The following is a 27500-nucleotide window of genomic DNA, read 5'->3' as shown; positions in this document are numbered from 1 at the left end:
CTATCACTATTAAATATTATTGAACTTATAGATTATATTACGAACAGTAGAAACATTTGCAAAATGCAATATATGATTAATTAATAAGGGAAATAGTCTAAATAACAATGCATAAGATTTCAGTACCTTCTATATAATGGCATTTATAGTAGAGGTATAAATGAGAGTAAACAAATTAAAAATGATTAGCACACTATATTTTGCAGCGCATTTGAAAATAGTTTATGATTCTGATCATCATCAACCCACTGCAGTCCACTGCTGGATATAGGCCTCTCCCAAGGCACGCCACTGGGCACAATCTTAAGCCCTTCTCGTCCAGTTATAATAGCAGCTATTAATTAGAAGAAAGAATGTGTCAAATTCAAAAGTAATTACTGACTAAAAATATGTCAGCTGTTGTACAGTGTGTATATTATTAATATTGGAATCGCAAACTTTTATATAAAACATTATTTTTTGCGGTGATTGTTTTATATGAATATCTTTCAATATTTTGTCGGTATCTTGCCGAGATTTAGGTTGTTTTTCTTACTAGAGCCTATCGAAGTCTAACGTCGTCACTCAAAGAACAAAACCAATGGTCTAAATTAGAACTAAGCTAAAGTTATTACTTTAGTTTCATATATGTAAAGCCTAATAATAATTCATGATTAATCATGATATACACTAAAGATTGAATAAGAATGTAGTCCAAATTACCCGACTTTTCCCTAAAAAAAAAAAATTAAAGTAAAAACGATAAAAGGCTGGCAGCTCTAACACAAATCGCTTAGTTTTCATTAAACTTTAACAATAATTTAGTTAAAATTTTCAATAATTGTAGAGCGTAGACAATCCGAACGTTAAAAATCCAAAGAAGTGATTTCTTAGCGTTAACTATTATAGATGCTGTATAGTTCGCTAGAATTTTAATAAGTTTTTTCCTAATGTATGTTACATTAGGAAAAAACTTATTAAAATTCTCACGGAATAGGGGGTTCAGTAATATATATATTTTGAATAAACCATTAGAATTAGTTTTTGGTGTTGTAAATAATAATAATAATCCAAAAAGATAGTTATATCCAGCAAAGAGAATTTACTAAATATACGTTAAAATAAGTTCTTATGACTGTTAACCCAAATGGGGTAGTCGGAGGCATTGCCATTTAATTAAACAAAAAACTGTATTTAAATAAATGGCATACTATTTTATCTGAATATCCAAACAAATTCATAATTCTATGGTAAATATCGTTTGGATTGTGACGCTTTACTTTTTTTAGCTTTAGTTGGGTTTTGCATGATTGTTCTATCTCTGTCACCTTCACTTCAAGCACTGTTAATTAAATGGTACAGATCTATTGTTTTATTTTCTTTTATAAATTCGTAGTACTTTATACGATCTACTTTGCAGCACTAACTATAATTTGCATTTTCTTATTCTTTTGCATGTCTTCTTCTTATTTTAACGCTTGTCTATATTTCTTTTGTTGTAGGTATGATATACGGGGGAATGCATTTTTAACATAGACTGTGATAGCGAGCCAATTCGACTCACTTGCGGGACTTTTTGTGCGTAGTGATTCGGAATAGCCGCCAATGACTAAGTTTTATTTATTCGTTGCAAATAGTTTAGTTGTAATAACAAAAGTGGACGGTCTCCACGGTGATGGAGCGCTATGGGCATGCATGTGTTGCTTGTGAATCACGCTTCACTGTAACCGAACCAACGTCGAGAAATCAGTGTGTGAATCGTAACAGGGCTTGTCGAAGCGACCGTGGGGATTGAAGCTACGGCGCGGAGGTAGCGGTGGCAGTGGCGAATCCAGCGTGGACGGCATTGTCACCGAGCTACGCGCGCCTGAACTATCAGAACCGGCTACTGATGTCACAGTGTCGCCCTTAGCTACTGCTACACTGTCTTGTCGCGCCGTCGCCACTCGCGCCTCTGCCTCATGGCGAAAAACGGCACCAGAGACTCGCGTGTTACGTCACGGTGGGCGTTTTGCAATCAGCCTCACCCCTGAAGGTCTCGCCGCGCTCACAATCCATGCGTGTCGAGCTTCCGATGCGGGCGTCTACTGCTGTCTCATTAGCAACGAGTTGGGTGGTGTACAATGTTCAGCAAGACTGACCGTGGGGTCGGGAGGGGTACCAGGCGTACCGGCGGTCCGCGCGCATCCTGGCGGAGGACTCGTCGTACAATGGGACGAACCGACACCCGCACATTTAGAATACTGTCGCGTCGGTGAAGGAGAATGGAGACGAGCGACTGAGACGCCTGCCGCGGCTAACACTTTAGCTTTAGAGGAATTGCCAGCAGGCCAATACAGCTTTAGATTAATATGCGGCCGTAGTGGCGCAGCTGGGACCGCGTCTGGGCCGGCTGCATGTGGCGGCGGCGGCGGCTGGCAGCGCGAACAATTCGCAAGAAGATACAGCGTAGAAGAGGAAATAGGACGCGGTCGCACTGCTAGAGTCCTAGCCGCCCGAGACACAGGCACCGGTCAAAGGGTCGCATTGAAACAGGTTGGTCACACAAGACTGTCTTATTTCACTTGTTACATTTGCAATTATAATTTATTATTTTGTTTTATTTGGTTCTTTATCTGTTCTTGTATTACATTTCCAATTTCGTCTAGGTATTAGCTGGTCGCGGTGCAGACGCGATGCGTGAATATCGCATCCTCTCGCAGTCGGCACACGGCGCAGTAGTCCGCGCTATGGCGTTGTTTGCTGAGGTGCCGCGTGCAGGTGCACACACACTTGTACTGGAACTTATAGGAGGCGGCCCATTGCTCGAGTGGGCAGCTTCCTCGCCGCATGTGTACACGCAACAAATGGTCGCGCAACACACAAAGCAACTGTTGTCGGCGCTTGATTGGCTGCACAGCAACAATGTCGCGCATCTTGACGTTAGGGTAAGTTACATCTACTGTATTGAACAATTGTGTTATTATTTTTGGCTTTAGACTTTGTCTAGGCCAATGAAGTTGAGATTGTACTTTGATATCAATAATTTTGACCTCTCCTATTTCAGAATAATTATTAATCACAGGATTTGGTTGTTCTTTATTTTACACAGCCTGAAAATATCCTGGTAGAACTGAGCGGTACACAACCTCAGCTGAAGTTGATCGACTTAGGTTCAGCAGTAGAGACAGGCGAAGGCACCGCGGGAACATCTGGTAGAGACGTATTGCCGCCTGCGCCAGCGCAGCTTGAATTCGCGCCGCCAGAGTGCGTACTCGGCAGACCGCCTGCATCGGCGTGGGATGCCTGGGCTGCCGGGGTCTTCTTATATGTATTTTTAACAGGGGTGAGTCTTTGATTACAAGTCTATGTAACTGAGCTCTTAGGACACACTGAATTTAATCTATAGTTCAAATTTCAGTACAATATTGCATTGTGGCAGTATATGTACAATCAAATCAATTGACTTTACGTTTTACCATTTAGATTTCATGGCAATCGTCTTCCAAATTGTTGTAATTCCTGTTCTTTACCGTCATCATTGCTTTCGTCTATCATAATAATTTAAAGACAAAATATATAAGAACTTTGACTTATTTATTTTTGTCACTTAATGTGGATATAGACCTTGTCTCTCTATATTACAATAAAGAAGGGGATATGGGAATATTAAAAAAATGTATATTTTTAAACATATCTTGATTTTCCAGTTGTCGCCATTTTTGGACGAATCAATAGAAGAAACTACAGCGAACATAATAAAATGCGACTATTGCTTCCCGCCGGAGCACTGGGCTGGCATAGGAGAAAGGGCGCAGCAGCTCATAAGGGGCTTGCTGGAGCCGACACCTTCCCGTCGGCTGTCTCTTAAGGACGCCCTTGAAGACCGCTGGTTCGACGAGGTAAGACTTTCTCCGATTATTTGCTACCAGCGTCCAGTGTTAATGTCAAATTTGCCAACTATTGGATTACTGACTATTTGATTAGAATTGAATTATTTTCATACCCATATTTTTTATATACGTGTATTGATTACATATATTATATTGAGTAATATAATGAAATTACATTCTTCATCTTCAGGACGGGCTTTACAATATGTTGATATTGAATGATATCCATAATGCTAGTCCTGTACATAGTCCACAATTACCAGTTATCATTTGTACTAGATTAACAAAATTCAATGTTTATTTCCAGGCGCCTGCAACTACTCTATCAGCTACACAACTGAAAACGTTCTTAGACCGACGACGTCCCGCTGGTCATGGTAACGCATTACACTCGCTACGTTCACCCAACGACACTTGACCGTGCAGCGACGACGCGTCCGCTATGTAGACGTGTCCCGTTCCTACTGCCACCCGCTAGTCATGGGCGATATGTATCGTATGCAGTTACGATACGTGTATCGGGCCAATACTCAATAACTGTATAACGAGCGATACGCAAAACATATATCTCTGATACATTGTTGCTTTGGTATCTGTGAATTACACTCATACATAGTTCTTAACGCGACGAGGTATCAAATACATGCTTTGAGTATCGGTTAATGTCAGTGGCAAATAGTTCGTATCGTTTGTCACCGTTTCGTAGATTTCGACCAACATCACCAATATGTAGACAACATATATAATATCGATAATTGTTCCTTAAACCCAATACGTAAATACTATTCTATACCGCCAAAGCGACATTTCTCTATATGTTACCACCTCGTATTTGGCGAGATAGAGACTGCGGCGATTTCGATGCACAGACTAATCATAATTATGGTTGAATAATATTTCTCCATACACATGTTTTGGTAGTGTAAATACTACCGCGCTGTATACTTTATGTGACGAGCGAAGCATCATTTCCCGAACTGATATTAGTGTAGACTCAAACAGACGAATTTGCTATTCACTGGCAATTACGACCATTATATTTTAAATATTTAATTAATGTGAGAACTTTCTTGTAGCCAAGAGATTTACATTTATTAAGAGACAAAGGCATCAGCCAAATTTAGATCTTACTAAACATTCATACACACAATTTAGGTTATGATTTTTCTCTAAGCTGTAGTTTAACTATAATCGTTCTATAGTCAATGTGCCCACCTGTCGAGTTTGGTATATTAGTTACGTGAAATTATATTGCGATGTATTTGGTTATTTATCGTATTTGTATCGTTTAATACAAATATATGCCAAATTTATTGTCATTAGAAGCCGTTAGCTCTATTAATTTGCCTCATATTTTTATTCACAGATATATCTAAATATTTTTTTACGTACATGAACTGATCATTGGATATTAAAATGATAAGAAAAAATATATAAGAAAATAACCATTATGTAAAATTTGTATGATTTTGAGAGCGGCCGATTGTAAAAGTGTCTGTGATTTATGCTAAAATAATATTTCATGCTTATTCCTAATTTAACGTGTACTTGTTAAACTATTAAAATGTATATAGTACTAAGTTAGCATGTAATGATTATCCTAATTTCTGACCAAAACGCAAAATTTTTATTCTGTAAGTAAACGTAACGGCGTATAATGAGATCGCTATAGTATATATAACTGATAGTTAGTTGTAACACCGCGTTTCCGCCAATGTATACAGTGTATAAACTATAATACATTCGGCTCTATAATACTACAAAACACATGTTCATATGTTCACGTGTAAACGAACAAAATCTATGAACATATGAAACAAGTATTAATACACATATAAAATGTTACAAACATAAACAACTAGATATTACTATAATTTTGCTACAAATGTCAAATAATTGTATATCACGTGTTAACTAGGGCTTCTATGTGGGTGGAAAAGAATGTTGATAGTAATGTTGCCACATTCGTCCAAATATGTAAGCTGATTTTCATATAGTGCACACACTCACCAGATACGCGTATTGTCGTTGATACTGCTAAATGTGGTAACCCTAAATTACGGTCGTTCACATTTTATATAGATTTATAAAAAATATATATATTTGTGTCTTAATTAGACTTTATTTATATGACTAAAACCTAATTACGACACATGCAAGAATTAAATTTGAAGAAACTGGATTTTGGCATTGCCATCAAAGTGGTAGTTACCTTATAAAGAGAAGATTTTAGAATACTTTTTACTCTATTACTTAAAGTCCAATTATATTTCTTAAATAAGCTCAAATTTAGAAATTTTGTAACATACATTACAGTCAAGATAATTTTTATGAACTTAAAATATAGAGTATCTTGGTCTAGCATTTTGTTACCCCGACTTAGATCGAGTATTAGTGGTTCCTTGTCTAGTATAACAGTCGAAAATGTATACGAACGTGATTTACTCAAATATTGCATTTTACGGGTTATACCATTTAGCCTTTTCGGCGACAATAGCTTAGTGCGTTACTCCGCACGATGGAATTGTGAGAAAACGCACACAACAGTCATTCCAATGCCTTTTAATGTTACTCATTAATATCTAAAATAATTATTTTTTAATTGCATCGTGCTCCAATATAGAGGAAATAAGTAACTTTAACTATTATAATATTACGCGAAACAAGTTACTAAGATTTTAATTTTAAGTCACTTCTGAAATTATTACAACTTAATTGGAGTACGAGATCCCATCCTTGATATTTGATTATTTATACATTGTGTAATTTATACATTTCACATCTGTCTATACATACTTTAATATCCATAATTTCTTATATAAATATTATTTTCATTTTTTTAATATCAATAATTTACCTTGTGCATTATGTTAATCATTGAAATTTAATGAAACTTTATTATTTAAAACGAATTGAGAAAACTTTTCCTTATTTTATTATCTATACTAAAATTGATTTAATCCTGATAACCATTCCACAGATTATGTTCTAGAAATCTAGTATATTCTAATAAAAACTTCTTGTAATCAAAACACATAATAAATGTCAGATTATGGAACAAGTATATAAGAGGTATATATTTGTTCATAAATTTGTTATCACTGTTTAAATCTTGATATTTTGTAATACAATTATTAAATTACCACTAACTCCTACCACAACGATCATAGGTACTCTGACTCTCCTTTTCTCGTACTAGATATAACTTTCTTGTCTATGATATTTAACAGTAACTTTGTACAGAATTATATATATTTCTATATCAGGTATTTATACTGTTCATTTAACGGATTAAATAAATCGTTTATACTATATTAATTGGAATACTATAAAAATGCGCAATATATTTTCAAATTAAAGAAAATACAATGTATCTATATTTACAGTGTTGCCATTTATAATAATCTGATAAAGAATTAATAGTAATAATATATAAAGTATATATGTTTCATCCGGAGAGCAGCAAATATTGAGTGTTATATGGAAAACAGTATGTATAATATGATGTTTATCTCGGCACTGTAGCATAAAAAGTCTTATTAATTTAATGGTATGCTTACCGTTTTACTCCGTAGTTGTACTCAGCGATCTGTATGCCAGTGTCACTATTTATCAAGTTGTACTAGTACTGATGTAACTATATAAATTTCATTATATAATTTTGTGAAAAATGCAATTTGCTTTTATTTTTCCTCATTTCCGGAATATATGGAAATTAGTAATCCTCCAACTACCCTGTTGGAGGATTACTAACTTCCATATATTCCCAACATATCAAAAAGTGCACCCTAATCTAAATTGCTTGATTATACCTTTATTATGCTGATGACATAATAAAATATTAATGCTAAATAGTTGAGAAACTCTTTTGATATTAATATATTTAAAGTTTTCTTGTATTCTTTAATCAAAACTATATAGTCACTTCACTCTCTTACCATTACATATATTTTCACATTTACATTACATATACTCATCTTACCATTAAATATATTTTTCAGTTTATATTTTACAGTTTTACTTCATATTTCTACAACATAAATAAATGTAGGTAATATTATTTTAGATAAATTTAAGTGAACTTAAATCAAAAATATTTATTCTTATAGGTCTATTACAGACTGATGATATGTCAAATCTACCGTTAGTCCGGAATGCGTTCGAGCTGAGAAGAACTTACAAGAAAATCAGCTCGTATTTTTTTCGAATACGAAAGTTGTACGTAAGTACGTACAATAACAGAGATTCACTAGCATATGCTATTACAATTTTGTAAAAGCAAATAGTCTAATCACTGTTTGTAACCCGAATAGATCAAGTAGCAACCGTTCTCGAGCATGACGGATGAGACAGTTATCACATCTCTCAATAGTATTACAGGGACCACAATAACCAGGCGCCTTAAGTTACAACTTTATAGCGAGCATTACTGTCTCAACGTCTTCGTACCTCTATCGCCTATTTCAGACACCCAGCAGTTCAGTTTGGAAAATATTCTGTTTCGATTAGTGAGATATAGCAGTCAAATTAGGTACCGAAACGTGTAGCGCAAAATGATACGCCATGTCCTTAATAGCGGCCATTGTAGTAGTAGACTGTTACTATCAGGTACGCCGTAAGCCTGATAATAACTTCAGTTTTATAAAAAAGAAACGTTCAACTGCGAGTAGTAACATGGCATCTAATATCCAACTTAGAAATATACTCATTTTATCTGCTATAGATAGGATTGTTGTCATTAACATAACTAATTATTGTCTCTATCATTGGGTTAAGACGTACTAATTAGATCGAATAGTATATATTCGTATATACGATACAACGAGACCTTATCTGTACAGTCGACTTCATAAATATATTACGCGATAATAGTATCAACAAAATAATTACAAGTTGATTAGAAGACAGAATCGTTAACATGTATTACACATATGTATATTTTTTGTGCTTATTAATTTATTAAGGCATAGACACACTGGACAATTACTATAAAAACGTCTTATCACAAAAATTAATCATAAATCTTTAGGAAATATAAAGTATAAAAGTCACAAATTACACAATTATCACGTTTTTTTAATCTTGTTCTAATTAATAATAGTTTATAAAAATCTTTATAAAATTAGTGATTCATTAAGGTCACTTACATTTTGCCAAATCTTAATAACATATATTTCTTATAAAATAATAGATTGATTACTCATAAAAATCTCAATGAAAACTATTTAGATATTTATGTACCTACATTGTAAAAATCTTTCAAACGAACAATTAATCGCGAAGTTCGAGACCCAGTACATAAATAGCTAAAATGCTTTATATTTAAGCTTTATTATACGTTTCACGTTATTTATATAATACTAAAAGCGTTTTAAATGCATATTTAGAACAGTTCCTCTTAACGTACCGTAAATATTTTAAAACAACAGGTTTCCTAAACTAATACAACACACATTAAAAACTATAAAAATTTAAATGTTATTATTCCACATAAGTAGGTATCTTGTCCTTGTGACAGTTTACAATAAATTTCCAAATTACTTCAGATATAAATGTATGTAGTTATATCCTTTTATAATAAATATATTTGTTAAAATCATTAAAAATTATCAGAATAGGACACAGAGATCAAACATCAATTTAGAATGATGCAAATAAAAAAGATAAATGATATACCTGTGTATGTATGCTTATATATTATTTTGTGAGAAATAAGAGCAGTAACAATAAATTCTATTGAAAATACACGATTAAAACGCAATATATGATGATTGCATGTATGATTTATCATAGTATTTTCAATTATTATAAATTTACTTAAAACTGGATTCCTTCCTGTACTTTGTCCATTAATTCGGCTGATTTTCTCAGTTGCGCAGATTCTGTCTCCGTGAGAGGCTGACGAATGACGTCGTAGACGCCATTTTGTCCTAACACGCACGGTAGAGACAGGAAAACCTCCTGCTTAATGCCATGTTCACCCTGAAAATAAGTTTGGTAGTAATACTCAAGATATGGTAACTAAATATCGATTAAAAAACTTTTTTCTATATTTATGTATTAATTCAGCGGCACAAGAAACTTAATCATACTCTTACTTACTATACTTAATTTTAGTCTGTGTTAAATTTGAAATGTCATTAATTTTTTAGAATTAGTAAAAACAATCAAAACTATTTCAAAAATAAATTATGTTAGGTAAATATTAGTTATACAAAGTGTAAGTATTGTACACTTGACAAATACCTTGATATAAGTAGATACTGCGTGGATGCTGTTTGCATTAGAGAGAACTGCGCGCGCCAATTGAGCCAACGATAGACCTATAGCCCAGGAGGTGTAGCCCTTCAATTTTATGACTTCATAAGCACTTTTCACCACCATATCATGGGTCTCCTTCCAATTCTCAGGATCGGAGTCCGTTCCAATCTTTGGGTTTAGGTCATTGAGACGTACACCAGCAATGTTAACACCAGACCACACCGGCACTGTTGGTTTAATAGTAAGGTAGTTAAAGCTTATTTATTTTACAGAGCACAATGATATTCTAATAAAAAGAGGATATTGTTTTCTATTTATTCTATCAGACCGCTCTCTCTCTCTATGATTTGTTCCCTTAAAAAAACTTGAGCTGTGAGGAGTATGAAAATAATGTAGAAACGAAATAATCTAGGCACCTATTTTACTAGATTTGGTGATCTGACATGGTGAAAATAGACATGCATACGCGAGCCAAAGTTAATGTCTATTTTTTTTAACTTAATTAACTGGAATAACAATCAAACTGACAGTGCATGAACAACATGGACTGACGTTCGTTCTGTATAGTTGTATGTAATAGTATGTTATCTGTAATAGTTGGTACCTACCTACTACTCGCGTAGTACTTACGCATTTCTAGTAGCTTAAGTGTCTACAATTTCATTATCTATGTCTTCAAAGCATAACATAACAAAGCAAGCTGCTGGCAACAGAAGTAAGTGAAATAGATACCCATGTAGACTTCCAACAAAGTCTAACTTGGTATTTTTATTAAAACACCAAAATGTTGAAAACTATACCATATCTTAATCTAGGAATGAAATGAATGAAATGTTATAAAATTTCATCACAGACCATAATCTGTGTATTCAATAATTTCATTTGAACCAGTATAGTAGTTTATAATGAAAATTAATCCTCTATTTAATATAAATGGTATTTTACCGCTACTGTCACCATGCTCTCCAATGATGTAGCCATGGCACGATGTGGTCGCGACGCCGAGTTTCTCCGAGAGCAAGTATCTGAACCGCGCGGAGTCCAGATTGGTCCCAGAACCGATGATACGATGCTTTGGAAGACCGCTGATCTTCCACGTTACGTAGGTGAGGATATCCACTGGGTTACTGGCGATAATGAATATCGCGTCGGGGCTGTATTTCACTAACTGTTAAAAATAATACATAATTAAACCTTTTTTTACTAGTACGGTGGCAAACAAGCATACGACCCATCTGATGGTAAATGGTTACCGTAATTTATGAGCGCTTGAGACTCCAGAGGTGTTACATGCGCGTTGCCGACTTTAAAAAACCTTAATATACCCTTCTTGAAAAACTCCATGCTGTAGTCTTTACTGTCCACCGTCAGTTTCTACATTTTTGATATTATGTATTATTATATTACAAATTTAAAAATATTTTATTTTTCAATATAACCCAACAGTTATTATGCCCACATTTCGCTGAGGTTTTGACCTAATACAGCAGACAACAAACTTACTGCCGCTCGAATTACTTTGGAATTTTATTGGCGCTTTCATCGATTAAGAAGTAATTAAAATATATATTATAATATCAGTTTGTCTGTAAGATAATGTTTTGAGCAATAATGTCGTCTTTTGGTAGCATATTTTATATTAAATTCTTTTATGCAAATATTTTTTGCACAAAAAAGAGTATTATTAATATAAGTTGATATGTAATATACCTGCGGGATAATGATTTTCAATACATCTGTGTTACGCTGCACCAAGTTGAGTCTCGACTCTCCCTCTCTCTGTCGTACCCCTGCCGTCACTACACAAATCTTTGAGCCCGCCGATATAGAATAATCTGTGAATAAAATATAAAATAGATATTTAGCTTGAAAAATCATGAGTACTTGTAAAATTTAGAAGTCGAAGTTCGGTGGACGCGATCGAATTTGTGCCAACTATGGTGCTACAGGAATGTTTTCACAATCCCTTGACAATATGCAACTTTTCTTTGATAATAAAATAAAATACAGAAAGCTGTGAAATAATTTCTACATGCTAATGAAAGTATTTTTTTTTCCATACTAATCTATGATGTCATGTATATTTAATAATATAATCTATTATAGTTCCTAGGTCGCTACCATAAAGGTGTTTTATTTCTGTTATAGGTAATTTAATGTCCTATTTAATTTTAATAAATTTTACCTGTACTCGCTTGAATCTTAGCATTTCTCATAAAAGCAGACCCGTGCTGCAAGTCCATCATCTCCCCTTTCAATTTGTCTGCCATGACGTCAACCAATGCGATATTGTTGGTAACACCCTGTATAGGACAATAACATCACAAAATGTTAATAGAGAAATTGTTATAGGGGCTAAAATCTTACCTTTTAAATAAAATTTTAAAACCTTAACCTTAGGCGTGTATAGTTTTTTGTAATGTAGAAATGATTTAGGTATAACATACTTTAGTATTTAGAATTTTTTTATTTATTTGACAGTATTAAAAGTACGTACTTTATATTATGTGTCTATACAGGTGTATTGAATTTTTTTATTACATTATATCAAATGTTATCTGCTTTCCAATATAGTGGATATTGTAGTGGACAGACGATATTACAATATCATGTTCATAGATCATAGTGTTTAGTATTTTATGAATGCATACATCTCTACTTGAAGTACTTTTCATTACGAGTATACCTAAAGATAACTGAATCGTTACAATTATAATAGCAGTACTATGTAATATTATGTTATCTGTGGCAGTACTAAAACTAGTATTTCAGATATTCTCGATAAAAACACCAAAGCATTATCCAAGAAAATCAGTGATACGATGTTTAAATAGCATGACAATAACCAAATTAGATTTAAAATGAAAATGTGTGTAGATAAGAGTCTGTTTATTAAATTTCATTGGTTGACAATGAAATTTAATAAACACACTATAAGTACTCCTACTCGTACTGTATTATTAAATCGACAAAGGCCTATAGTACAAGTGAAAATACCAAATATGTAGTATAACGGGTTCTACAGGTATAGATTATAGATATATATTATAGACTATTTTCAAAACATTGAAGTATAAAATAAATGTACAGTATCAGGATAACAAATTTAAATACAAATTTAAAATAATAAATATATTTCTGATTAACCAGTACAGTATACAACCCTTATGATATACAACACGTATATATATATGTAGACAAGACACAATTTGTCTGGTCTTTGGCGGCAAAGAACCTTGCATGATTGGATATTATGATCCATACTGACAATGTATTTGATAAGGAATACAAACAGCAACAAAATAATATGACTTTAGTGTATATTAACTTTGAAGTTCGATTATTTCTTATCACTAATATAGGGTAATCAGATTAGATATAATGCTATATGTATGTGAGTAAATTACAACTACATTTAGTTGTAAGTATAATAACGTATATTATGGTGCTGTATATATGTCCATTTTAGACATACCTAGGCACATTTAGAAAATATCAAAATCAAATTGAGGCAATGTACTTTGAATAGTGAATAAATCAGACAGAATATTGTAAAATTCCGTTATAAGGTTCTATTCCATTGTCCATTTAACTGCTTAATTTTAAATGTTTCTATATTAATAAAATATTGATTTATGAACATTATAATTCAGGATAAAATATCAAATAACATAAAAGTTGTGAGGATATCTATATGATATTAATATTTTAAAAAGAGAGGAAATATTATTATGTAAAAGAAAAAAGGTACCACTAGACTCATTTGAAAAAAAAATTTGCGATGTTCGAAAGGCATATTAATCCAGAGATACGTAGGCCATATCATGTTAATAATACATAAATCTTAAAATATGCGAATAAAGTCTTACCACTGGTACGATATTAAAATAAATTTATAAATACATATTTAGTAGAAATCATGCCTCTCGTCTCGTGACCGGCACGAGATTACCTAAATTGAGTATTGTATACTCTATTATTACTAAATATTAAATGCATAAGGTAATTAAGCAGCTATGTTAAAGAATGTGATATTTATATTATATATAAATAAAGGTATATATAACGTAAATATAGATGTCGCCGCTGTATATTCATTTCAAGTAGTGGTCTATTATATTTATAGATTTCATGTACCTAATAACCATATTACTTATTATAACAGTAGGTATGTATTATACAGACTTATTTTTAATTATCAATATGAATACAATAGTTTTCCTCATTTATTTAGTAATGGCAGTGCCCGCGTGAAATTTATAGCCTAGGTATTATTCTGATACATAAGCTATATTACTGTAAAGTTTCATCAAAATCCGTTCAGTAGTTTTTGCACTTTGAACATCCATACTCACAAACTTTAGCGTTTATAATTTTTTATTATTAAGATAAGATTTTTGCACTCTGGTAAAAGTTAACTTTTTAATATACAACATAAACAGACTTCAAATAGGGTTTTGTTATTTACAAACCTGAGTGAGCATAGAGAAGACGGCGGCCATGCCCACCTGACCAACACCGACAACCGTGACCTTGCTCCCGGTGTCATCGGTCCGTTGCTGGATTGGCTGGAACAGCTGGTCGACGGTCGCCATTTTACCTGAATCATAAATTGCAATTAACTTCTTTTGATGGGGAATACAATGCATGGCTAGTTTTATTGTCATTTTTATGATTGTCAATGTATATAGTTTTATGATAATAAATGTCTAAATGAAATTAAATATTTTAATTAAATTAATTTCTGATTATTGTATTAGAGTTGTGTAATAAATTTATAAAAGCAGTTACATGAAATAAAAGAGATATACCTTAACTTCAAATACTTGCAGATAAAACGAGACAAGTTTTAAGTATTGTAGGAAACTAAACTTGAAAAATATGTAGGTACGTCCGTGCCCTTCGACGCTCAAGTATAACTAACAAATAATGTACGACTGCGAAGCGTTACTCTTGCGCATACAAAATGATACAAATGCCGGCCTCCGTTTTGATACGATATGACCGGTTACTGATATGTAACATTTAAAAACACCATAAGTTTTAAAGGATGACAATAATTTATTTCATTTCAATATTATTATACCATAATAGGTGTGATATAATTAATAATGTGATAATGTATGCAATATCAACAAATCGTTATTAAAAGTAGGTTTATAAATATAGGTTTCTTATTTTTTTTATTTCTTTGTTTAACAATTATTCTATCATTTTATGACAGTATAGAATATTGTCTCTGGACTTGTCTTAAAAGTTACATTTGATATAGGTATACCTACGACTTTGTGTGCGTATATTTCAATGGATAAGCTGCACTCTGAGCTTTTACTGCGTTGTGCGGAGTATAGTAATGACCCGGTCGAATACTACCTATATATTATCTATATATGAATACCAATATAATGATGATTAATTACGTTCGAAAAGTACCATTATGCATATAATAAAAATCATAGAGCTCAGTTTGAATATAAAGTTGATCTAGGTAATAAACTAATAACAAATTAAATTTTTATTATTATCTATGGAGAGTAAAATGTAGAGGCTCTATGGTAAAGCTATTATTGTCGTTGATTAAAAAACATAAAAATAAATATTTTTTTTAAATATTTAAATGTATATCGGATTTTTATTATAATATTATGGTACCTGCCATAATATTATTACCATCTCTAATTAAAAAAAAACTTGTTATTATTTTAATTTCTATTTCATTTTGACTGACCGATTATATTATTAGTGTTTATAATTTATAATTTATAAACTAATAGAGTATAAGAACGCAGTAAGTAAATTTTTTAAGTATAAATAGACACTAAACTACAATTCATCAAAATAAACCTATTAAAAAAATTACACCATACGGTTATTTAAAACAAAGTTATTTTAAATATTAAACACTTTAAACAATTTAATAAATGGAAAAAAAAATACAAAATTACTTACATCTGCTGCCATTGACTCCATTAAAACTATTACCAGGCATAATTGAAAAGATCAATTGCGAAAAGAAAATTAAAAATAAATCGCGAACTTATAACTATACTTCTTATTCAATGTACAATGTCGTCTCTTTAGCTGTTAAGCAGTTACTGAACGTAGTAAAGTGAAACTGCCAAAGCGCCGGCTCACTGACTAGGTTGAATGACTGGTTTAGAATTAACGCACGAAAATATAGGAAGGGTGTAGAGCTGACCGCTGTCACGCACGAGACGTCGAAGTACGGTTAAAAGGTAACGTATACGGTCATGGGTTCGATTTAGTAAATTGTAAGTATTCATTAAAATTTATAATATATTAATGCCTATATAATATATGCAAAACATCGTACTATACATAGAAATGTAAGTAACAGGAACCCAAATTGATTAAAAGAAGTGTTATCGAAATGCGTTTAGTTTGAGTGAGGTCAGGTTTGCGTCTTTTATCTGTTAATATTAAAAATAAAACAATTTAAATTCACTTGTATTTAAGTTTAAACAAAAATGAAAATACACATTCCTCCACTTCCTCCTGTTAAAGCAGTAACGGCCACCTACTGGCAACATATCATTAGATTTGTCCGCAAAGAGAGCAATAATAACTTTCTTACTCAAGTAAAGTTAAGTATAAGTAACCCATAAGTGGTAAATATATTATATAACCGGATTGATTACCTTTATGTCCATTATTCTGTACAAAAGATGACCTGAACAATGCGTAGTAAATGCGGCCTACTGTGCCATAAAAGCACCTAAGTTCTGCTAGAATCATTTTTTGATGACACAAAATAGAGTTCCGTTCAGGAAGTTTTTAATTCCAGTAGGTGTGTAGTTTTTTTGCTATTATACCTTTGTCCGTTGTTGTTAATCGATCTTTTTTATTTCATTTATAATAGTCAAGTCTAAACCGACTGTTCTGGTTTTACTATTGTGATTATGATAAGAAACTCATTAGTTTTTTTATAGAGTGTAAGGAATTGTCAAGAAAAATTTTTAAAGTTTTTGGTTACAGTATATTCCAAGTTACCTGTGCTGGAGTAAATAAATTATTTGAAATATTTTAGTGTACTAGACATTGTTAGAAGATAATAACATTTTGTAGAATTTGGTGTAGGTAATACCTACAAAATTTTACGTCAGTTATAGTTATAATACTTTCACTTTTATAGTTTACAATTAAGTGTAAATTTTTTTTTGTCTATCATTGTTATATTAAAATAGAATAATACAAAAAATAATAAAACTTAAGAGGAGTTAATAAAACTATATTTTAAAGTATTACAAACTGACACAAAACATACAAATAGTTTGACTAACATAAATTTACGTTGAAATGAAGTCATACAACTTATAAATACTTTTAAGGAAAGAAGAAATCTAGACTGAATATGATTATTACTTACTTGGAATTAGGATGTATATATGATGTGCGTGATGTACGTCACGTATGTAGTTGTCTGAGACTCTACAAGATACCTTACCAGTACTGAGTCAACATTCAGATTCTGTCAGTCAAGGTGACCTTCGTGTTTAGTTTTGGAAGCCACGGCAACGCGCATGCTCCAGTGAGTATTACTGATCTCAAATTATACCATAACTCCCGAGATCAAGGTCGATTATCGACGAACTTTTAAAACAGCACTAACAAAATTAGCGGTGACAACATGCTATACACAATTTGAACCCTGACCATTTAGTATAAGACTTTATTCTCATCGATCGAGATCTAGATTGAAGTTAGAACATTCAGAAAGAGGCATTCGAACTTTCGACCTTAAGTCGTAGAATTTTGATGAATAAAACACTAAAAGTAACCTAAAATAATCTTAATATAATGTCTAAATAAAATTTTATATCAATATTAAAACTTAGTCACATATACATATCCATTGCCTAGTTCTAAATATGATGCATACCTCTGCTGAGAGAAGCAATCGAGCAGCTGAACTTAACATAATATTAAATACTATTTGAATTTATATACAAAACATATTCGATTTATTAAAGAACTAATGCCTAGGCAGAACTAGGCAAAGTCACATGTGACTTTGCCTAACATATAAATAAAACATTTGTTTTCCAAAAACGAAACTATTGTATTTAATTGAAAATGCATTTAAAATTTGACGATGCTATAAATGCGCCGACCGCCGCCGCCGAAATGAAAAAAAGTCTTTTCAATGTTGGAAATGATGTTTGTGATACGATAGTGGTTACATATTCGCGGAATCGTCTCATATAACTCAGTACATGTAGTTACAGTTATGCTAAATAACCCTCGCAACTTCTTCTGCTAAAAAAATGTACCGACATGTAGAAAAAATATGTTAATTTTCGCCTAATTTTCATAATGTCTTATTAAATTATAGCCTATATGTTATTATGATATAAGCTATATTACTGTGAAGTTTCATCAAATTGCGATCTGTAGTTTTTGCGTGAAAGAGTAAAAAACATCCATTGTGATAAAACATCAACTGTGAGTATAGTTAGTAAGATTGGAATGTATGGATGTGAAATCTCAAAAATCCCTACACATTATTTTTTGTGTTCACCCGGTAGAATGATATAGAGCGTCCCCTTATTATATTAAAACTATTTCGACCTATGGGTTCCCCAATGTTATTGTGTGTATACATGGTTATTGTAGAGATACCCAACTACTGTTCTGTAGTATAGTACATTTACACTCTTTTATACAGTATTTTAATATAAGTTGGCATAATTATAACATCTAGGTTCTTGTAACCATATCTCAATTAATATTTAATAATTTAATATATTAATTTATATACTGAGCCACAGTCAACTCATCACAATACATGAAACTTTATACAACATACTATTTACGCAAAAACGTTAAATTATATTTAGGCCTTTTTCTAGGTACCCTTACTTATTTACATTCGTTTGTAACTTACATAATATATAATTAAAATATAGCCTATGTATTATTCTGATGTATAAATTACATCACTGCAAAGTTTTCACCAAAATCCATTCGATAGTTTTTGCGTGAAAGAGTAACAAAAATCCATCATGCATCCGTACACACAAACTGCGTTTATAATATTCGTAAGACGATACAAGACTGATCAATTTCTCATTACATTGTACTGCTGGAATATTAAAGTTGGGATCGATTTATAAATAAAACATAATGATTCTAAAGCGTGCAGTGACTTTATTACAAAATCATTAAAAATACATCACTCGATTTGTTATCTTATTAAGACATTAGCACATGTTTGAAAGTAATTATTAGTAGGAGTATGTAATATTATGTTATCTGTGGTAGGAGTATGATAGAGAAAAAGTTACTATTTTCAAAAATGAATGCTCATTGCAGTTAATTCTTGCATGAATGGAGTTTAATGGACAATCTTTATACTTTCCTAAGTTTCTGCTATTACATCCGCCGATTTTATTACAAGGGTATTCTCAGTTTCTGATAATGGTTATTTTATGATATCTGTTATACCACTATTTCCTAGCACACACAGTAATGACGTCAATTTTCGTGGAAGTCAATTTTGAGGAGAATTAGTTAGTAGTGGTTGGTTTGGTATCCTGCTAGTATGTTTGGTATATGCTGGTATCCTGGTAGTTTACTAACGCTACACTTATGATTTCGGTGAATGGAAGGTATAGTTAGTGATTGTCTCATTAGCTGCACTGTATGAAGCCCTATTCCTTGACGTTTGGAAGAACGTAATAAAAGTAAAGTTTAAAAATAGTGATTACATATAAAGTAATTTATATGTTACATAACGAAACAAATATTAGTTAATAATTTGTTTCTTTCATTTAGCAAGTAAATAATAATAATAATAATCGCATGACAAGGATCGCATATAATAATAATCCATCTAGACCCAAATTAAGCTAGCTAAAGCTAGTGTTATGGGTGCTGGGTAACTGATACAAATACATAGATATGTTATTTTCGTAAATACATACATATTATACATAGAAAACACCCAGGCCGATACGAACAATCATACTCATGAATACAAATGTTTGTGGCGTTCGTGACATCGAACCCACGCTATGTGCGGTGGGCTGAATCACTACACTAACCGAGTCCGTCAAGTAGTTAGTGCAGTAAATGAAGTAATAAAAACTGATTATTACGGTAGCCTTCCATGGTTCACCCATCTTAGTAATTGAGTTAGTGATTATTTATAAATAGTGATTAATTATAATCCATTACAAAGCATACGCTTTATATTTGAAATAGTGGTTTCCTACTTACTTTTCCAAAAGTAGAGACAGGTCGCACACAACCAGAATCGGTCAGGCTAGCTTGATATATGTCTGTGAGGCACAATGCCCTTGCCCAGCAGTCAGGCCCTTTGAGCTCTTGTATTTGACGACTACTAGTTACAACTTGTCTATGAATTTCATGACAATTTTCTGGATCCAGATCAGTACCGATCTGCGGATTCAGATCTTGTAAGCGAACGGCGGCGACGATTACGTCTGATCATACTGGAACTAGCAATATAATAGTAATGCATTAAATGAGTATAACACAAAACTGTAAATATTTTAAAAACAAGCTTAACTAGTTGATTTAAGGTTCCATTTTAAGGTGAACGTTTAACATTTTTTTTAAATAATACTATACGAAACTATAGACGTTCCACGGTCTATAACACAATACAAGGGTACACTTATACGGGTTATACCTTTGCCTTGCGCTTTGTTCGTTCCCCAAGTCTATTCTTACGGGGTACAAATAAATGATATATCAATAGACGTAGAGTAGTGTAGTAATAATAATAAAGTATTATCGGACGACGCTACCTGTGCCAATTTAGGTAAAAAGTTTGCTATGTAATTCTTAACGTTATTACATATCATGGGTAAGATATTTGTGTCACATTTTATTCTATCCCTTTCAACCATTTTAGGCTTATAAAGTAATAAGCATCCATCGTTACACTTTTTGTATATCTCTAATATACAAAATTCTCGTGTGACAGGTTTCGTGATTATACTCCTCCGAATCGGCTCGACCGATTTTGATGAAATTTTATATGTATAATCAGTAGATCTGAGAATATGTTTATAACAATTACCCTTAATTAAGGGTGGCTTACCCCAACACACTTTTTACGATTATTTTTTTTATTATGTGGCGTTAAAAATATATACAGTCTTAAATTTTTTACCAACCCATATTTTTTAATTTATATAGCAAAAACAATGTTTGCGGGGTCAGCTAGTTAATAAATATAACAGTACAGAACTAGTTTCACCATGCTTGCCTATAAGATATCCATGGCATGAGTTAGGAGATATGCACATTTTCTCAGACAGAAAGTAACGGAATCTGGCTGTGTTTAGATTATGAGCCTATGACACGATTTTTAGGTAAACCGCTGACTTTCCATGCCAGGCAACTAAGTACATCCACCGGTTCGCTGGCTATTAGAAGAATGGCGTCAGGGCTGTATTTCAGCAACTGTAAAACATATTTAATAATAATATAGTTACTGCACTTTCGCACGATGGGTAGACGGTAGTGAATTTTTTGATAAGTTTCATGTTTTTTAATTTTATAATTATACTAGCTACTAGCTCCGGCTTCGTACGGGTGTACTACATATAATACATATTATATATATAAAACTTCCTCTAGAATCACACTATCTATTAAAAAAACACTTCTAAATCCTTTGCGTAGTTTTAAAGACTTAAGCATACATAGAGGTACAGACAGCGACAGCGACTTTGTTTTAATGATACATTCTTCTTTATTGCATTCCGCTATGATGTACCTATTACATCATTATCCTATCTTATAAGTATTTCTATATTTTACATATTAAATCCTCAGAAATCCTTACATACCAATAATATTCGATATCTCTGCTTCATTGCTATATTATATACGCTTTCAAGATAATTTATGCATGTATACCTACTTGTAATTACTGAGAATTATATCAAACCTGAGTAACGATAGCCTCAACAATTTTTGCATTACGTTGTACAACGTTTGTATATGACTCGTCTACTCCTTGTGTTGCAGTGGCAGTCACTATGCAGATTTTAGAATTCGATGATACCGCATAATCTGTAAATAACAAAAAAGCAAATACTCATGTGCATTATCTAAGGATTTAGATAGAAGTATTTTGGATTTGGATTTGGAGGATTTAGTAGAAAAAACATAACGGAAAGATAATCTCAACTGTGCATAACTAATGATACAGGACAATATATACAACGTCATGTAGTCACAAGCTAAGCAGAGCTTCTGTTAATGCTTGTTGCTTGGGTACTAAGCAACTGATAGCACTGTATTGAGTTATTATTTGTAAATTACGTAAGACCATTATTTATGTTAATCTATGGACTGTCCTGCGCGGTGGATTTTTGTGCTGGATAGACCTCACTATTCACTGTTTACAACGGCGTCAAAACATGGATTGTTCTGAGGTTCTTACCACGGATAAAAAGTGATCTTAGCTCGTACCTAAGTTCAACGGAGTTACAACAAAGACAATTTATTGGATTTATCCAATAATTATTGTAACCATGCTAATTGGGGGAAGGGGATTGTTACTACTTGTGGTAATGTGGACTGATGACGCCATTGCTAGCAATGTACCAGTCAGGTTGACCTCCACGCGGTTCCCCCTGGAAACTATCGTGATAAATTTGTCACGATGGGTCAATTGACCTGATCTCATGCTCATCTTATCAATCTCCACTGGTGCCCCGCCAGCGTAAACCGTTAGCGCAGGCGGGCGCACTATTCCATTATCATCCATTAAAAAAAACATGATAATTTGATTAGTAACACCCTGGTCTTTGAAATAAATTGAAATTTTAATATTTAAAAAGGACTAACATTACGCATTTCATGAGTCTTACAGGCTAATTTTAATATCTATTATCTAATTAGACTAAAGTATTCGACTTTTATAACGTTTTTGATTCATCATTACCATTATCATCTTAATCATTATTACAGTACCTCTGAAATACTAAATTATACATTGTGTTTGTTTAAAAGTAACGTTTGTTTACTAAAGTAATGTTTATACAAAGTTTTTAGCGTGAGCATCTCAGTCACAGAGCAAATCTTTGTATGGAATATTTCGGTTAAAGAAGATAGGTATGGATGTAAAATTATGCCGTGTGAAAGCTTGACTATTTAATCCTTCGGAAAGATATACCTACTATATAACTTTTACAATTTAAAATTACAATTTTACATTTTTTAATCACTGGAACGAACAGTAAAAGATGGAATACAAAGTCTTACCAATGATATCAAGAAGGACAAATGCAAAACTAGATCGTTGACATTATACAACGTTTATTTTGAGATACAAGTTGATGCGATTTGTTCGTATATAAATAGATTTCGGAATGTCATTGTGCATACATATAATAGGTATGTAGAATCATTGTAAAACCTATCATCGCGATCATCGGCTATATAGGTACGGATTCTGTAGTTAAGTAGTTCCAACTGCACACTAGCTTTACAATAGTCTAATTTAAAATGATATTAGTTTCAATTTTTTCTAATATCAGACAAGAATTTTAGTTTAAATTCAGTTACCTTACGCAGGTAGATACGTTCGAAATAGAAACTACCTACTTACCTATATTATATTTTGGTAGATACGATCGCCAGAAATCGAAAATGAGTTCGTGAATGGAAGCTACATAAATTTGACTATTCTATTAATTTGATTTTACTGGACTTGATTTTATTGATCTATATTATTGATCAAATCAATAGAATAATAGAACAAATACTGATTACCATATACTATATACAATAATTACTATATTAATAGGATAATTTTATCCATATACAGTTTAAGTGACATGGCATAATATAAACGTTCATATTTATGTATACCTATACACATGCATCGTCTATGCTTATGTCTATGGTATCACGTGCGCTAACCGGAAGTGACTGTGTGTCATCTACCTGCATGAGAAGAGATGCAAATACGCACCTGGCCGTAACCACGTAGCTGCCATTCGACGCAGACGGGGCTTGTTGTATAATAATGTATTATGGTGTAATCATACTCGTATAACAGAAGGCTAAAGATGTAATTTCAGTTCTGTTGATGCAATGTTGTCTAGAAACGTGGAAAAAAGAGAAGTAGAAAGCCTGGAAGTTCGTATCAAGGATTGATGTTTGGTGTAAAGAAAACAAATGTTGTCTAAATAATCCTTTATATCAGCTGTTGTTATAGAAAAGTCTAATTCAATATGTGATTATTATAATTAGTAATTATCAAGAATAATTCCAGTGGCGCCATCTAGTCACGAACTAAGCAGAGCTTATATTAACAACTGATAAAATTACTTAAATGGGCAGTTTTTTTTTCTTTACGTATTATTTATGTTCAAAATCTACCCATTGTAAGAACAAACTATGTATTATAATAGATCCCGTTAGTTTATGTTCCCGCGCTTTTCCCCCCATAGTTTTGACATAACAGACCGTACCACGGCCAATACGCGCGCGCATTATTCCTATACTGAAATTAATAAAAAACGTAGTGTGCAACCTACTGTATAAAGTGAACGCTGGTGAAAACTTCATCGAGACGTGTTAAGAAGCCCCTTACAGGTACGAGACAGACGCTTCCACAATATATAGTATTTTCCCTAATAATATACATACGGAAAAAATCAACCAGAAATTTAGTTAAATGGCCACCAGACCCAATTTCCACATTCTTTTTTCCACTAAGCGGAGAACTGACGATAGTGGAACCAGATAAAATAAGAACATCTTTAGGATAATAAATATTTATCGTCGTAAATACTAAGGTACCATTTCATATTTGGCTTGCTATTTTTGTATTCAACATATTACTATTGATAGCTTTATTATCTTCCTATATAGGTACCTTCTTACCTCATTAGTCAACGTAACTGTTATAGTATTAGATGTAGGTACATTATGCGACTTTCGCTGTACGGCAATTGGCATCGTCTAGAATTGTTTCCAAAGCGGCAATGACATCATATTAGAAATAATATTAGATACCAGGAGTAAGTAAAAAGCGCGGGATAAAGGGGTTGTTCTGCGAATCACAGTTACAAGGACTAAAGGGCGCACGTGTATAAAGTACTTGTATGCTTTCACACCATCTTTTATTATTCAAATCTTTTCCATATTAGCATTTTACAATTGTAGTAGATAATTGTATCTGAGAGCATGTAGGTACTCATATTCGTATCTATCTATATATTCTTGTTGCAATATTAAAGCGATTTTTAACGATTATTTTCAGGGTGAACTAATTTACCGACCCTATCTTGATTTGTACAGGATGTGAAGTGTCACATTTCTCGTTCACCTATTTTTTAATGAAGTGACCAAGTAGAACGCCACACACAGAGTGCCGTCTAGTTCTAAATTAATCAGAATTTGCTTTATGTTTGTAGCTAGGTACAGTGCGCGAATTAAACGTGTGACCAGTAGAAGGCAGTGTACTGGTCACTAACTAGTGCTAACTAGGTGATAAACTTCTACACCACTCAAGTCGTCGATATTATATTAGTTAGTGTGTTAATACTACATTAAAAAGTTTATTTAGTATCCACTAACACGCTTAAAACCATAACCAACCGACCTAGTTTGTATAGAAACTGATTATTCAACAGAAAAATATAATAAATAAACTGACAAAACTGTCTGACATGAGACTTCACTACGAAATAATAACTTAAATATCGTAATATTAATAATAATATAAGAAATAAAATTGCAGCAATGAGCACTTGGAGAATGGCAGGACTAAAGTATGTGAATTTATAAACGATTAATTGTTTAACTATATTGTATACATATAGTAATAATACATACAGACTGAATAAATATTTTTTTGTTTTGTATTTCATATTAGAAAAATAATGAAAATTATTCACAATCTTCTTGTATCTTTCACACAGATCACAATAAGAATAATTCTAAGTTTTGTTATAACGCGTAATTTTTAGCGTTTCACTGTAGCTACATAAACAGTATAATATTTTTTTACAGTTACGTAAATTACTCGAACATAGCGGCAAAAATTTTGCGGAAATCTTTAAAGTCCAATCTGAAGGACGAAGCAACGAAACGTGATCAGTCGTTCATTAAATACTTCTATTGGGATAAAGGGGAACAATTACGTATGACAACTTAATTTTAGCTTTAATATAATGCTGTAAAGTTCGATATCACAATAATAGCTTATGCTCGTTGGTTTATAGTATATACAGTTTATGTACCATCGATTTAAAATGACGCAGTTCTCAATCTAGGTTACAATCCACTGTACCCATACCAAGTAGTAAGTGTTACGTAGTCTTTCACAAATTAAGTTAATATATTTATTGATTAAGATATGGCAGTGTACAGGGTACGGAGGCATACGACCTCAGTCCTCCAGAATGGTAATGAATGTGGTTTATATTGAATTTCATTATGTATTATTGTTTCTGTCATTTATGAAAATATATCTCTTATTTTCGTAATATAGAGACAAAATTACACCTCTATGATTTGTTCAGAAGGTAACGAGCAAATTCACTATAATATTTAAAACAGAGTATATTTTTTGTTTCAGCTCCAGGAGACAAACCGCCACGTGATAAGGAGAAAACTTAAATATGAATATCTGTGAATACACAACTGAACTTATATAATTAGAAATAAAACTCTTGTGCGCATAGCCTATATTTTATTGAAATAATTCAGTCAAATACATCGTGATACAATGTGCTTACATAAAAACACGAAGGCGTCACATTTAACAATATATATTATCGTCATAATAGAAATTTAAAAAAATATATATATACTAATATACCATACTGGCTGTCTCGCGGTTTTGCCCGCGTGAAATAAAGGGTTTTCAGTGTGTTGTAGTCCCCTAATCAGAGGTTTAACTGTCAATGGATTCCTCCCGGTCTAAAACCAGTAAGAAAAAAATTGTACTATGAAGCCTAGTGAAAATCAACTGCGGTTCAGAGGAGCAACGGCCTCGCAACCGCAAAATAAAAAAAAACCGTCATACCCTCCCGGTTGAAACTACTATCAAATCATATTTCAATATATCATACTAATATATTGGAGATTTTCCACATCGAATAACTATGATTTGATAGAAATTTGAACCAGGAGGAAATCACAATTTTTTTTCTTTTCCACACGTTTATAGATGGCGTTGCTCCTAAACCCACTATCAGAGCGGAGATGACTTTCACAAGGCTACATAATATTATGTTATCTATCTTAGGAGTTATAAACAGTGAAGAATTTAGTCAACTTAACATGTTGTTGGATCATTGGTCATTGGAGTATCATAAAGACGAGAAAGAATACAGCGCAGAATGGATATGAGGACATTTACGTTTTGTG

At 32.6% G+C, this 27500-nt stretch overlaps 2 protein-coding genes and 1 pseudogene across 3 annotated transcripts in view; 1 reads left to right on the top strand and 2 right to left on the bottom strand.

The window, feature by feature from the left end:
• Positions 1-7114, top strand: part of LOC131853086 (kalirin) — a 221870-nt gene extending 214756 nt beyond the window's left edge. The window contains exons 43-47 of the mRNA XM_059203902.1: positions 1747-2514; positions 2628-2906; positions 3071-3304; positions 3669-3860; positions 4159-7114. Of these exons, the coding sequence (XP_059059885.1) occupies positions 1747-2514; positions 2628-2906; positions 3071-3304; positions 3669-3860; positions 4159-4269 (1584 nt within the window). The 3' untranslated portion in view covers positions 4270-7114. The remainder of the gene's footprint in view (positions 1-1746; positions 2515-2627; positions 2907-3070; positions 3305-3668; positions 3861-4158) is intronic.
• A 1663-nt stretch (positions 7115-8777) lies between these two features.
• On the bottom strand, positions 8778-16181 carry LOC131852995 (L-lactate dehydrogenase-like). Of its 2 annotated transcripts, none has more exons than XM_059203776.1 (7): positions 16062-16181; positions 14585-14712; positions 12298-12415; positions 11823-11947; positions 11058-11280; positions 10098-10339; positions 8778-9833 (listed from the first exon to the last, which is right to left on the bottom strand). In XM_059203776.1, the coding sequence occupies exons 1-7, from the start codon at positions 16099-16101 to the stop codon at positions 9669-9671; spliced, it is 1041 nt and encodes a 346-aa protein (XP_059059759.1). In that variant the 5' UTR covers positions 16102-16181; the 3' UTR covers positions 8778-9668. The 2 variants fall into 2 exon arrangements, with proteins under 2 accessions (XP_059059759.1, XP_059059760.1); XM_059203777.1 differs by lacking the exon at positions 16062-16181 and adding an exon at positions 14924-15034.
• A 4140-nt stretch (positions 16182-20321) lies between these two features.
• On the bottom strand, positions 20322-24115 carry LOC131853110 (L-lactate dehydrogenase B chain-like; annotated as a pseudogene).
• Between the last annotated feature and the right edge of the window lie 3385 nt (positions 24116-27500).

Source organism: Achroia grisella, unplaced genomic scaffold, assembly GCF_030625045.1.
Source record: "Achroia grisella isolate CSIRO2021 unplaced genomic scaffold, CSIRO_AGI_Agris_v1 utg874, whole genome shotgun sequence".
In the NCBI taxonomy this organism is placed as follows: domain Eukaryota; kingdom Metazoa; phylum Arthropoda; class Insecta; order Lepidoptera; family Pyralidae; genus Achroia; species Achroia grisella.
Note: the sequence above shows the minus strand (reverse complement) of the source record. Positions and strands in the feature narration are given on the sequence as shown.